General features: G+C 43.5%; 1 protein-coding gene across 7 annotated transcripts in view; it reads right to left on the reverse strand.

Moving 5' to 3' along the window:
• Positions 1 to 14,015, reverse strand: part of kmt2ca (lysine (K)-specific methyltransferase 2Ca) — a 684,766-nt gene that overhangs the window by 286,071 nt on the left and 384,680 nt on the right. For all 7 annotated transcript variants that reach the window (XM_072508182.1, XM_072508181.1, XM_072508179.1 and 4 more), the window contains exons 12-13: positions 8,590 to 8,753; positions 1,722 to 1,838 (exon numbers count right to left, since the gene is read on the reverse strand). In XM_072508182.1, the coding sequence (XP_072364283.1) occupies positions 1,722 to 1,838; positions 8,590 to 8,753 (281 nt within the window). The remainder of the gene's footprint in view (positions 1 to 1,721; positions 1,839 to 8,589; positions 8,754 to 14,015) is intronic.

Below are 14,015 nucleotides of genomic sequence, written 5' to 3' on the forward strand. Positions count from 1 at the left end.
CAGCAAGTGATTAAGATGACAAATGGAACATTGCCATTTTTTGCAAGGGGTGGAGTATAAAAGTAGAGAAGTTTTACTGCAGCTGTACAGGGCCTTGGTACGACCACATCTGGAATATGTTGTACAGTTTTTGCCCCCTTCTTTGATAAAACATACAATTGCATTAGAAGCAGTTCAGAGTATGTTTACCTCGACTCATTTCTGGGATGAAGGACTATGTTCGGAAGAAAATTTGGACTGTAGGGCCTCTGCCCAATGGAGTTTAGAAAAATGGGAGGTGATCTTATTGAAACATACAAGGTGTTTGACAGGGGAGATACTGGGAGGATGTTTGCACTTCTGGGGAAGACTAGAATCAGGGAACACAGTTTAAAAATAAGGGTTCTCTATCATTTAAGATGGAGGTGAAGATAAATGTTTTCTCCAGGGGTAGCTGATATGTGGAATTCTCTTCCCCAGAAAGTATTGGAGGCTGCGTTATCAAATTTATTCAATGCAGAATTAGATAGATTTTTGATAGGCAAGGGAGTCAGGTGTTATGAGGATCAGGCGGCAAAGTGAAGTTGAGACATAATCAGATCAGCCATGATCTTATTGAATGGCGGAGTATGCTCGAAGGGCTGAATGGCTTACTCCTGCTCTCAAATCCTATGTTCCTATTGCAAAGCATTCATCAGCCACTTAATAAAATCTGCACTCAGTGAATCAATCGCAGTTGATACGAATGTGGACTGCACAGCACAGATGGGTGCATCTGAAGTCTGACAAGTCGCATGAGTCAGAAATTAATCTGTCATTGTCTTTTCACAATTGTGTGAATAACGCCGGAGTTTTAGGACTAAAATCTGAAGTTTCTAATTTACATCAATAACTTGGATTGAAATTAAAAACAAAAAATTCAAAAATGCAGGCAAGGCCAGAACGAGTAGGGGGCGTCACAATTCTAGGATGAACTATTGAAGTTCAAAATTTACTGAACAAATTGCGTGATGGGCAGAATGTAAGTCAGGGAAGTAAAGATCAAGCGCACTGGCTAGACTGCGCCTTGAATATTATGTTCAGTTGTAAATGCCATCATTCAATGGAGGTGGCATGAAGCATCGCAACCTTTAAGGGTGTGAGTTATTAGGAATGGCTGGAGAAACTTCGGCTTTTCAGTTTCAAATGGAAAAATCCAAGAGGTGATCTTGCAGCGCCATTCAAGATAAATAAGGGAATGGAAATGACAAAGGGAATTTTTTAATGCTCAATTAAATTGTGAAATATGATCAGGGAACAAAGGTTTAAACTAAAAAATATACTGATATCAGTTCAAATTCTAGTAAATGCATCATATAAACAATGATCAATCTTTGTAATGGGCTTCCAGAATGAAGAGTGCAGATGAAAACTCCTATTCTGTTTAAAAAACTATATGTATCAACAGGGCCCTGGAACATTTCTGAATGGATAAATATTCAGATTTATACTCCTTTTTGTTGAACCCGTTTCAAGTGGCCTTCCAGCACAAGAAATGAAAGTAAATGCAATCTGGGAGCCAGCGGCTGTGAGATAATAAGAAAGGTCATCCACTTTGTAGGACTCGAATATTTTCTCATCATTGCTTAAAAAATGTTACCTGGAAAGACGGAATGAGGAGAGAAGTTGCATACTATTTTGTTAAACATCACCACAGTTCTCTTCACACAAGAAAGAAAATCAAATAAACCAACGGTTCCTACCGTTTTCATTAGTCATAATAGTCTGATCTCCCGCATGGTTAATGTCATAGACTGGCTGGTGAACACGTCCTCCTCGAGATAATTCTTCCTCAATAGTCCCATTAACTTCAATAACACCTACATGTTTTGAAATATCAAAACAAAAATGCAGTAAAAGCCTCAATGCCGCATCAAAATCAGATTTCAATTGAATATTTTACCATGAATGAAATGAATTTGTTACAAGAGATCTTTTTTAAAAAAATACCTATTTTTTATAAATATGCTGCTGTTTGTTTTGAGCAGATTCATTAAACATAATTAAAATGTATGCAGCGCTTGCACTCAATAATTAAATGTTGATTTATCACTGAATATTAATAATTAGCTGCTGCGAGAAAATCACCTAATACTGCAAAACATTGTGAAAAAATATAAACCTATTTCAGATCACGGACATACTTGTTAGTTTAAAATATTTACCAAACATACCAAATTATGAGCTTAAATCGAAGGATCAGTATAAACTGTGCATTACAACTGGACGCTGAATTAGATTGTCAAATTGGCAACTCATTTTCAGAAATGCCTGTGGCACATACTGCTGTATCTCTCATTGAGCTAGTCATCTACATGGATGTTGCTGTAGGGACAAGGTGGCTTGCTGGACCATGAGGCTACAAATTATGATGACCTACAATTCTGATGCTGGTGATGCCATGCACTCATGAATGCCGTTAGCACGGTGGTGGTGCCACAAAACACAATGCAGGGTTAGCCTCAATGTGAAGATCAGGCTTGGTCTCCACAAGGACTGGATGGCACTTACTCCTGCCAATACTATCAAGGACAGATGCGCGTGCAACCAGTAGATTGGCAAGAACATAGCCAAGAATTGGGTAGTACTTTACAAATGGCATCTTTTACTACTGTGACCACTTTTCAAAAGACTTCTTGGCCGTGCACCTGGTGTATTTTGTGCGAATGATATAAATCTTTTTGCCGTATTGATACTTTACAGGATATCAAACTCCAGGGCTAGGGAGCTGCAAATGTTACAGAGCATCTCATTTGCAAGAACCTCTGAGTGATGATTAAAGCCTATAGAGTAAAGCTGTTTATTAAGTTCACTTAAGGGGATTAAGCTTAAAGGGTTCCGATAAGGATGTAAAAACTTTTGAGAACATGGCAATTGCGCATATCCAACTGAGATACAGTATCATAATACAAATTGCTCCCCCATTCTACCACAGCAAATCAGTAGATAGTGCTCCTGCCAGAAACTCTGGGTTCAAATCTTATTCCAAAGTTTGTTGGCCATGGAAGGAACATTCATGACAGTTCAACAAGCTGTTAAGCAGCTTGCTACTCCTTCCAACATTTCTCCACTAAGCCCAAAGGGAAATTGTGCAAAGATATGAAACAATAGTCCAGCCCCCAAAAAAGGGTGCAAGACGGAAATAGAGCAAGGCCAAACTAGTTATACACAATTACACTGTTACATAATCAACTGTTTTATATTTATATGCTTTCAAAGATGTTGACGCACTCAGGAACACAGGACATACAAAGAATGATTGATACTTTTTATTTGTCCACAAAACAGAAATTGACTAGTTTTGCTATTTGTACAGTGAATCTCAACAATGAGTTCTGAAATTGTACAATTAAACCTTGCAAAGGTTGTGACATCACAAATTTGAATTGAGATATGTTGCGACAAAATGGGCAGAGTTCATACTCTTTTCTAATTCTAAACCCAGTCCTTATATTGTTTGTGATGGTTAAGTTGCCAATCAACTAACCTGTGGCTATGTAATAGCAGTGTAATAAACTGCCTCCTAGTGGGACATGGTGAATCTTCGTTGGTGTGTGCCAAGAGATAAATAGGGTCCTTGTTACTGAGTCAGTTTATGTAAGACAACTCGAGCGCCAAATTAGACATCACATAATAATCATGTCCCAATTTATTACTCCTGCAAAAGGACAAGCCATTCCTTTCACCTGGCACATCTTAAAAGCTTTGGAGCTATTAGTGCAGAACACAAGGTTTTTCTTAACTGGGAGCTTTTCCAAGATAAGAGCTGCCCCATTATATAATTGCAGCTAAAATTTATGCTCCAGATCAATCTTGCTGAAAGAAAATAATTTCAACTTGGAACGTAAAACAGAAAGTCATTTTTGGGCTGGGGCTGGATCCATGACAACAACTAGCAAGTGATTATGTGCAATTAAATCATTTGGGGGGAGACAGTATCATGATTAAATGTTCTTCTTAGCACAATCATTTTACACTCCAGTAAAGCATTTATGACAGATGAACTCCAAAATATTGCAAATGCGGTAGAACTATTGGCTGTTATTGATTAAAATTTTTATATAAAAATATGCATATAAATATCAAAATAGCCACATGCAAAACAAAATGACTCCCGATTCATAAAAATTGTTTGGTTTCCAGAATCTCAGGTGCTTGCTCTCTTCTGCCTCAAATGCCACATTATTCTGATATTGTATTTTACCTGCTCTATTGTTGAGTTTAACAAAAAATTATTTCATGGGATGGGGCGCCACTGGGTAGGCCAGCATTTATTGCCCATCCGATTGCCCTTGAATTGAGTGGCTTGCTAGACCATTTCAGAGTGCATTTAAGGACCAATCAGGCTGCTGTGAGTCTGGAGTCACATGAGGGCCAGACCAAGTAAGGACAGCAGATTTCCTTCCCTAAAGAACATTAGTGAACCAGATGGTGCTCTGTTTGTTGTCACAATCATTGCAAGTTTCTCCATTGTAAAGATTTTCCTGAACATGGGGAAATTACTGAGGAGGCACTCTTTTCCAATTCGACCCTAGCTTAAGGGATTAGAATTGTGAGGCTCTCCTTAAAGTTTGCCTTAAGATAAAACACATCTTTGAAAATGCATGATCATGTGTTTAAGTCAAACTTAAGGAAATAAAAGAGGCTTGCATTTAGATAGCCAGTTTTTTCCCCCCAAGAAGGAGTTAAGTGTTAGATATAGCTCTTGGGGCTAATGGGATCAAAGGATATTGGGGGGGGGGAAGAGGAGAGAATGGGTTACGGAGTTCAATGATCAGCCATGATCATAATGAATGGTGCGGAACAGGCTGGAAGGGCCAAATGGCCTACTCCTGCTCTTATGTTTTATGTTTCACAGAACATTATTTTTACAGCCAATCAAGTACCTTTGAAGCGCAGTCACCGTTGTAACCTCGAGTTTGAAATCTTACTTAAGATTCTTTTTTCCCCAGGCAATCTATTTTCACAAGTGGGTAAAGTTCAAATTTTCCGTCTGCTATCAGTACAATTTAAGTTAACGGCCCTTGACAGACATTTTTCTCACCTTCAAATTTGTGATGAAAAATATACTGAAAGGAAATTCTTTCACAAAAAACAATAAACCTTCATTAAAAGTCATTTGAGATGTAGAAATGTAGCACAGTGCAATCAATACAGGGAATAACTGGGAGTTCCAAAAATACAAACCAGACAATACTACGGCCCTTATTTGAAAAAGATCAATGACGCCACCAATGGGGTTTTAAAAAAAAAAGGCCAACAATGATAAACGTCAAGAAACATTGAAAGATCACCGCAAGCACTAGAATTTAATTCATACATTTACGGTCCCCAAATGAATAAACGGAGCAACAAAGGAGCAATTCTATCATATAACATTAGATAGACCACCTCTAGGGAAACAAAGACAAGTACAGCAAAGCTTTGCTTCCAGAGTGAGATGAGAATTGAGTCTATAATATTATTGTCCAATTTTTCCTTTGCACTCTTGTCTAGTGCAGCCTTACTGAATTCCCCTCATGGCATTTTCTTTTGATTTTGAAGACATTCCCATTCGTTAAGGGGCACCAGAGCAATACGATTAGCTTCTATGTCTTTGTAAGTGGGAAGGTTAGCCTATGATTCTCATGACTGACTACCAGTGAGGAACCCCTGTTATTAAGTGCACATGTTGAGTGAGCACAGGCTTAGTTTTAGCTGATGCCTTTGAACAGCTTAATAGCTGCTGAGACTAGGTGTGCAGACCCATACACAGCAAGTGACCACTTGGGTACAGTTATGAAGGGTTGCTAATGCCTGGAACTATATCAACAAGAATCAATGTTTTCAGCAAAGGAAGATGAAGGGTTGGGAGAAAACAAAGACCATGCATTCTACTATTCGAATACACAAAGTGCACTATTAGATAGCACATTACAAGCAAAAATTAACCTTGCTGGTTTGTGAATCCAGTTTTTACTATTGACAAGGAGGATACTGAAAAACTTTAGTACTTGCTTAATCAGAAACACACGATATTCATATCTGGACGAAACCAACGTTTTGCACTCCAACCAAATAAATGCCCATCCCCTAATGGAAGTCAGCTAAATAACATGGAAAGCAATTGAATTGAGGTGCCTCACTGTGTTAAAGCTTTCAGAATCCACATTGTTGCAGTCAAAAAACTGTTGAGAATGTCAACCTGTATCATTAGCAGGATAAAAAAAATTAAGATAAATTGGGGACGGGGACGGACAGCACAAGTGCATTCTTAAACTGGTTGCAGGTTTGTTTCATTCTACTGGATTGATTAAATTGCCCAATAGATTCTTAAATTACATAGAAAGCATCTTATAAAGTTTGTTTCAGGAATATGGTGGGAGTTATTGAGTTTTCAAGATGTCTTGCTATGACAGCAAAGCATCATGAGCCTGTGTTAAAACTGATCACCATCTTTCAAAATTTACTTTACTAGCATTGAAAAATGTTTGGGGGTCTATTATCAGCCGAGGCAAGAAATTCTAGTATATGAAAAGACGTTGAAATCACCTGCATATGAAACAAAGGTGTGCCTGAGCACATTTGATTATGACCTGCATGTTAGTTCTTGAATGATGGCAAATGATTGGGTAATACAATGGGCTAGGCAAAGACGACTTGGGTCCATATCCAACCCAGATAGGACGAAAGGCTCTTCAGTGATCGTATCTGAAATTACTCTGGGTGATTTTTACTCAGTTCAAGTGAGCATGAATCCCAAACTGCTAAAGCAGATTGCTGCAGTATCACAAACTGAATTTCACTCCGGTGTTTAACTGCTACATCTGCTCTGGGGTGGTTCAATTCCAGCATGTGTGCCCAAAATGAAAAGTGTCCAATGCCCAGCAGCACAAAAATAACGAAAAGACAAATTAAAAAGTTAACAAGCTGAGAGTGTTTAGTCAGTTCCTGAATATAACCGAATCATTCAGCAGCACAGTGGGTTCATTGCAACGGGCAATGGCCCCCACAACTCCTTCAAATACGAGCTCAAAGCTGCAACTCGAAATAACTTTTAACAAACAACACATCAGGCAGTCCTCTAATCATTCACTACCACGTGCTTATTGTTTTTATGATCTCATCTACACATTAATTGCAACGAAGGCCTTTTCTCAGCCCTGCATTCTAACACGTGGCATGCTTTAACAAATTATTTCACTGGAGAAAAGAACCAAGAAATTGCCTTTATTTTTTTAAACTAATCATTGAGTTTAAAAACATTTGGATAAAAAAAAACTTCTCACGTCAATATGAAACAATGGCACAGACTGGTGACAAGTTCTCCAAAATGACAGAAGACTGTTCTCATTACATGGCAGACAATCTCTATTAAGCTTGTTGCCAAGTCAAGGTAACGCTGTGACCCACTAATCTACACTGGGAAGCTGGTCATCTAACAGTGTCCATGACTTAAATGCAAGTTAGGTGGAGGTTGGAATTTTCCTGAATTCAGGACAATTTATGATCTGAAAAAGGGATACTTTGAGTAACCTCTGTAAAATAACTCACCAGCTTTATCAATCAAAATCTTTCATTAGCCGATAGAATCAGTTTTGTTTGTCATATAATCATAGAATCGACGGCAAGGAGACAGGCTCTTCAGCCCAAACTGGTCCATGCCAACCAAAAAGCCCATCAAAGCTAACCCCATTTGCCTGCATTTGGCCCATATCCCTCTAAACCTTTCCTATCCCACTATCCGGCCAAATACCTTTTAAATGTTGTCAATGTCTCTGCCTCAACCACTTCCTCCGGCAACTCATTCCACATATGTACCACCCTCTGTGTAAAAAACGTTGCTCCTCAGTTTCCCATGAATTCTTTCCCCTCTTAACTTAAACCTATGCCCTCTAGTTCTTGATTCCTCAACCCTGGGAAAAAGACTAAGTGCATTCACCTTATCCATACCTCTCATGATCTTAAACACCTCTATAAGATCACTTCTCAGTCTCCTACGCTCCAAAGAAAAAAGTCCTAGCCTGTCCAATCTCTCCCTTTAACTCAGTCCCTTGAGTCCTGGCAACATCCTTGTAAATATCTTCTGCACTGTCTCAAGTTTAATAACATATTTCCTATATCAAGGCAACCAAAACTGAACACAATACTCCAGATCTGGCCTTACCAACGTCCTGTACAATTGCAACATAACTTCCCAACTTCTATACTCAATGCAAACACTACTAGAAAATACATGTTTGCTGACCTTTTCATATCTGCTATTCTTATCCTTTGGCTACACTTAGGCTACTCTCTTGGCTTGCGGGAGGGGAGAAATGGGGGCAATGCAAGGTAGCTCAAGAATGGAATACATTTGATGCAATAAAAAATAGGGCAATCCTTTTGAATCCAGTGCAGTTCATCAAGCGTTTGGTAGCTGCTCTAGCCTCCAGAGGAGTTTTGCTGCCATATTAAAGGCCAGTCTTCAATTCAATTATCACACAAAGTGAAATTGATCACTTTACTCCAGTTCCAATATTATATAGTCAGTAAGTGAAATGCTTTTATATTTTTAAAAACGCAACTTTTAACGTGTATTTATATTCTTACCTGTAGTAGTTTCTTGAACAGAGTCAACAGTCTCATTGTTAGCACATGATTGAATATTTTCCATTACGACCTCTGTTTCTTTACACATTATACATATGTAGCATTCCTTTAGTGAAATGTCCTCAGTATTTTCCAAAGATCTGTCACATTCTATGTGAATCCATCTAGAGAGAATATCACAAAGATTGTTGAATGTTTTAACAAGTGCAAAATATATACAAGTCACGGCTACAGTGCAAATTTCCTGAGGCACGCAGTTCACAATGGCCCAGGGTTAATTCACTTTACTGTTCTGAGTTAGCCGAACCATATGCACAGGAAGGAATGAAGAAAAACAAAGTCATAAGAAGAATTATGAAATAGTTCAGTCAAATGAATAAACTCAAAAATTACAAAGAAATATCGAATCAAAATGGACAATAAATTTAGCTTTCCAAATTTTCAACCAAGTCAGCTTGCACTCGGGCTCAAAAGTCTTGTTACAAATTCGAATCACGGGCAGAACGTTGCGCAGTGGTTAGAATTGCTGCCTCATGGCGCCGATGCCCCAGGTTCGATCTCGGCTGTGGGTCACTCTCTGTGTGGAGTTTGCACATTCTCCCCGTGTTTGTGTGGGTTTCGCCCCCACAACCCAAAGATGTGCAGGGTAGGTGAATTGGCCACTCTAAATTGCCCTTTAATTGGAAAAACTGAATTGGGTACTCTAAATTTTTTAAAAAACAAATTCACATCGCTACAGCAGGTTACAAATGGAGGACATACATAATGGTGTTAATTGCAGTTTTCAACAAAATGGTAGTAAATACTGCACAATTAACAGAAAATCCTTAAATAGAATCAGGAGTGGTGTTAAGCATAAGGTGCTTTTGTACACGTTACTAGCAGACTATCAGCAGCATTGGCACAACCCTGGCAATATGTCAACTGTCCAAACACTCAACCTGGAACTAATGCGTCCTACAGGTCATTTTTCAGAGTGGTGTAGACGGTGGGAGAAAGAGGTGGAAAATCGAAAGGAAACAATGTTACCGCTTTTCCAGGCTGTTTTTATCATGCATGGATCGAGTTGTCTACTCGATCAGATGAACTGAGAGCACATATTAGTACTTGGAATTACGATGTTGTGGCTATCTCAGAAACATGGTTAAAGGAAGGGCAGGATTGGCAGCTGAACGTTGGAGGATATAGATGCTTCAGGAGAGATAGAGGGTGATGAAAAAGGGGTGGGGGAGTAACATTACTGGTTAAAGAGATTATAGCTGTACAGCGGGAGGACACCTTGGAGGGCTCATACAATGAGGCAATCTGGATGGAGCTCAGGAAGGGGGCAATCACAACGTTGGGTGTTTATTATAGGCCCCCCAACTGCCAGTGAGAGATAGAGGAGCAGATAGGTAGAGAGATTTTGGATAAGTGCAAAAGTAACAGAGTTGTTTTGGTAGGGGATTTTAATTTCCCCTGTACTGACTGGGACTCACTTACTGCTGGGGGTTTGGATTGGGCAGAGTTTGTAAGATGTATCCAGGAAGCCTTCTTGATGCAATATGTGGATAGTCCAACTAATGAAGGGGCAGTACTGGATCTGGTATTGGGGAATGAGCCTGGACCTCTGGACAGGGACGAGGGTAACCCTCGCGTTAAGATGCTAAACTGGAGACTTCCGGATGCGGCGATGACCAGCTAAGTCGCACGTTTCGGCACCTCCCGTTGAAATGGACTTTTGGGCTCTTATTAAGAGCCCCAACGGCAATTTTTAACGGCCAAAATCATTGTGCGGTGAAATAGGAGGGAATCCCCCCTGGATAAATATGGATAAAGGAGAGGATAGCGGCCGGATTGCAGTGGATCCACTGGAGCAGCGGCAAGGAAGGGAAGCTCGAAGCAAGATGGCGTTGGAAGGTGGCTGTTCGGTATGGGGCCCGGAGCAACAAGAGTTCCTGCGGTGCTGCGTGGAAGAGCTGAAGAAGGAGGTGTTGGCCCCGATGCTACAGGCGATTGAAGGGCTAAAGGAGGTGCAGAGGACCCAGGAGTTGGAGCTTCGGGTCGTGAAGGCAAAGGCTGCGGAGAAGGAGGATGAAATACAGGGTCTGGTGGTAAAGACAGAGACGCACGGGGCACAGCACAAAAGGTGTGTGGAGAGGTTGGAAGCCCTGGAGAATAACTTGAGGAGGAAGAATTTAAGAGTCTTGGGTCTTCCCGAAGGCACAGAGGGGGCGGACGTCGGGGCATATGTGAGCACGATGCTTCACTCGCTAATGGGATCGGAGGCCCCGACGGGCCCTTTGGAGGTGGAGGGAGCTTACTGAGTTCTGGCGCGAAGACCAAAGGCAGGAGAAATACCTCGAGCCATAGTGGTGAGGTTTCACCGCTACAATGACAGAGAGATGGTTCTAAGATGGGCGAAGAAAACTCGGAGCTGCAGGTGGGAGAACGCGGTGATCCGCGTGTACCAGGATTGGAGTGAAGGAGGGCAAGTTTCAACCGGGCCAAGGCGGTGCTCCACAAAAAGGTTAAATTTGGAATGTTGCAGCCGGCGAGACTGTGGGTCACACACCAAGGGAAGCACCACTACTTTGAGACGGCAGAAGAGGCGTGGACATTCATTGTGGACGAGAAGCTGGAATAGTCTGGCGAGAGAAAAAGCTTCTGTAATAAAGTTTATGGGGTGATTATGTGGGACGAGGAAGGGGAAGGGGGGTGGGGGGAGAATTTTTTCAATGTTGTAATTTTTCTCTTTTCCCCTCGTGGGGGGGGGGGGGGGAGAAGTATGGGGAACTGTGGGCGCCGGTGGTAAGGAAAGGGGAAGGAGAAGGGAACTGCGCCATCAGGGGTGGGGCCGAGTGGGAAACGCGGGCTTTGCTCCCGCGCTATGGTAATTGTGGCGGGAACGGGGACCCAGGAAGGAGGGGGCCTCACACAATGAGGGACCGAGGACAAACGGGGGAAGCCGAGGTCAGCCAGAGTATGCTGACTTCTGGGAGCAACATGGGGTGTGCAACTACGCTAGAAAGGGATCTGGGGGGGGGGGGGGGGGGGGGGGTTAACTGGGTTGCTGCTGCTAAGGGGAAGGGGGAGCTGTTATGGGGCGGGGTGGTCGGGACGGGAGAGCACCGTCGGTGGGATATACGGGTACGTGGGAACCGGGTGAGGAGCTGGGTTAGAAAAGGGGATGGCTAGTCGACATTGGGGGGGGGGGGGGTAAAGAGCCCCCCAACCAGGCTGATCACGGGGAACGTGAGAGGGCTGAATGGGCCGATTAAAAGGGCACGGGTACTCGCACATCTAAGGAACTTAAAGGCAGATGTGGTCATGTTGCAGGAGACGCACTTGAAACTGGCAGATCAGGTCAGACTACGTAAAGGATGGGTGGGGCAGGTGTTCCATTCGGGCTTAGATGCGAAGAATAGGGGGGTGGCTATCTTAATGGGGAAACGGGTACAGTTTGAGGCAAAGACCATAGTGGCGGACAGTGGGGGTAGATACGTGATGGTGAGTGGCAGATTGCAAGGGGAGGCGGTGGTTCTGGTGAACGTATACGCCCCGAACTGGGATGATGCAAACTTCATGAAGCGCATGCTGGGGCGTATCCCGGACCTGGAGGCGGGAAAGCTGGTAATGGGGGGAGACTTCAATACGGTGCTTGATCCAGGGCTGGACCGGTCTAGGTCCAAGACCGGGAGGAGGCCGGCAGCGGCCAAGGTGCTTAAGGACTTCATGGAGCAGATGGGAGGAGTAGACCCCTGGAGATTTATTAGGCCTAGGAGTAAGGAGTTTTCATTTTACTCCCATGTTCACAAGGTGTATTCACGGATAGACTTTTTTGTCCTGGGAAGGGCACTGATTCCGAAGGCGACAGGGACGGAGTACATGGCCATAGCCATTTCGGACCACGCTCCACCTTGGGTAGATCTGGAGATAGGAGAGGAAAAGGAGCAGCACCCACTCTGGAGATTAGATATGGGGTTGTTGGCGGATGAGGGGGTATGTCTAAGGGTGAGGGGGTGTATCAAAAGGTATCTGGAGCTTAATGATAACGGAGAGGTCCAGGTGGGAGTGGTCTGGGAGGCGCTGAAGGCGGTGGTCAGAGGGGAACTGATATCCATAAGGGCCCAGAAAGGGAAGCAAGAGAGCAAAGAAAGGGAGCGACTGTTGAGAGAACTTCTGAGGGTAGACAGGCAATATGCAGAGGCTCCGGAGGAGGGACTGTACAGGGAAAGACAAAGGCTACATATGGAATTTGACCTGCTGACCACGGGCAAGGCAGAAGCACAGTGGAGGAGGGCACAGGGAGTACAGTATGAGTATGGAGAGAAGGCGAGCCGGTTACTGGCCCAACAACTGAGGAAGAGGGGAGCGGCGAGGGAGATAGGTGGGGTGAGGGATGAGGAAGGTGAGATGGAACGGGGAGCGGAGAGAGTGAACGGGGTGTTTAAGGCATTCTACGAGAGGCTGTATAAGGCTCAGCCCCCGGAAGGGAAGGAGGGAATGATGCATTTCCTAGACCGGCTGGAATTCCCAAAGGTGGAGGAGCAGGAGAGGGCGGGACTGGGAGCACGGATTGAGGTGGAGGAGGTGGTAAAGGGGATTGGGAGCATGCAGGCGGGGAAGGACCCGGGACCGGATGGGTTCCCGGTGGAATTTTATAGGAAATACATGGACCTACTGGCCCCGCTTTTGACGAGAACCTTTAATGAGGCCAGGGAAAGGGGGAAGTTGCTCCCGACTATGTCAGAGGCGACGATATCGTTACTCTTAAAGAAGGAAAAAGACCCGCTGCAGTGCGGGTCTTACAGGCCTATTTCCCTCCTGAACGTGGATGTTAAGCTCCTGGCCAAGGTGATGGCGACAAGGATAGAGGATTGTGTCCCGGGGGTGGTCCACGAGGATCAAACTGGGTTCGTTAAGGGGAGACAGCTGAACACGAATATACGGAGGCTGCTAGGGGTGATGATGATGCCCCCACCAGAGGGGGAGGCGGAGATAGTGGTGGCGATGGATGCCGAGAAAGCATTTGACAGAGTGGAGTGGGACTACCTATGGGAAGTGTTGAGGAGATTTGGTTTTGGAGAGGGGTTTATTGGATGGGTACAGCTGCTATATAGGGCCCTGGTGGCAAGTGTGATCACGAACAGGCAGAGGTCCAACTACTTCCGTCTTTATAGAGGGACAAGACAGGGGTGTCCCCTGTCCCCGTTACTGTTTGCATTGGCAATTGAGCCGCTGGCCATAGCACTGAGGGGCTCTAGGAAGTGGAGGGGAGTACTCAGGGGAGGAGAAGAACACCGGGTATCTTTGTATGCAGATGATCTATTGCTGTATGTTGCGGACCCAGTGGAGGGGATGCCTGAGATAATGCGGACACTCAGGGAGTTTGGGGAATTTTCAGGGTACAAATTGAATATGGGGAAGAGTGAGTTGTTCGTGGT

The sequence above is a fragment of the Scyliorhinus torazame genome, chromosome 6, assembly GCF_047496885.1.
Source record: "Scyliorhinus torazame isolate Kashiwa2021f chromosome 6, sScyTor2.1, whole genome shotgun sequence".
NCBI classification, from domain to species: Eukaryota; Metazoa; Chordata; class Chondrichthyes; order Carcharhiniformes; family Scyliorhinidae; genus Scyliorhinus; species Scyliorhinus torazame.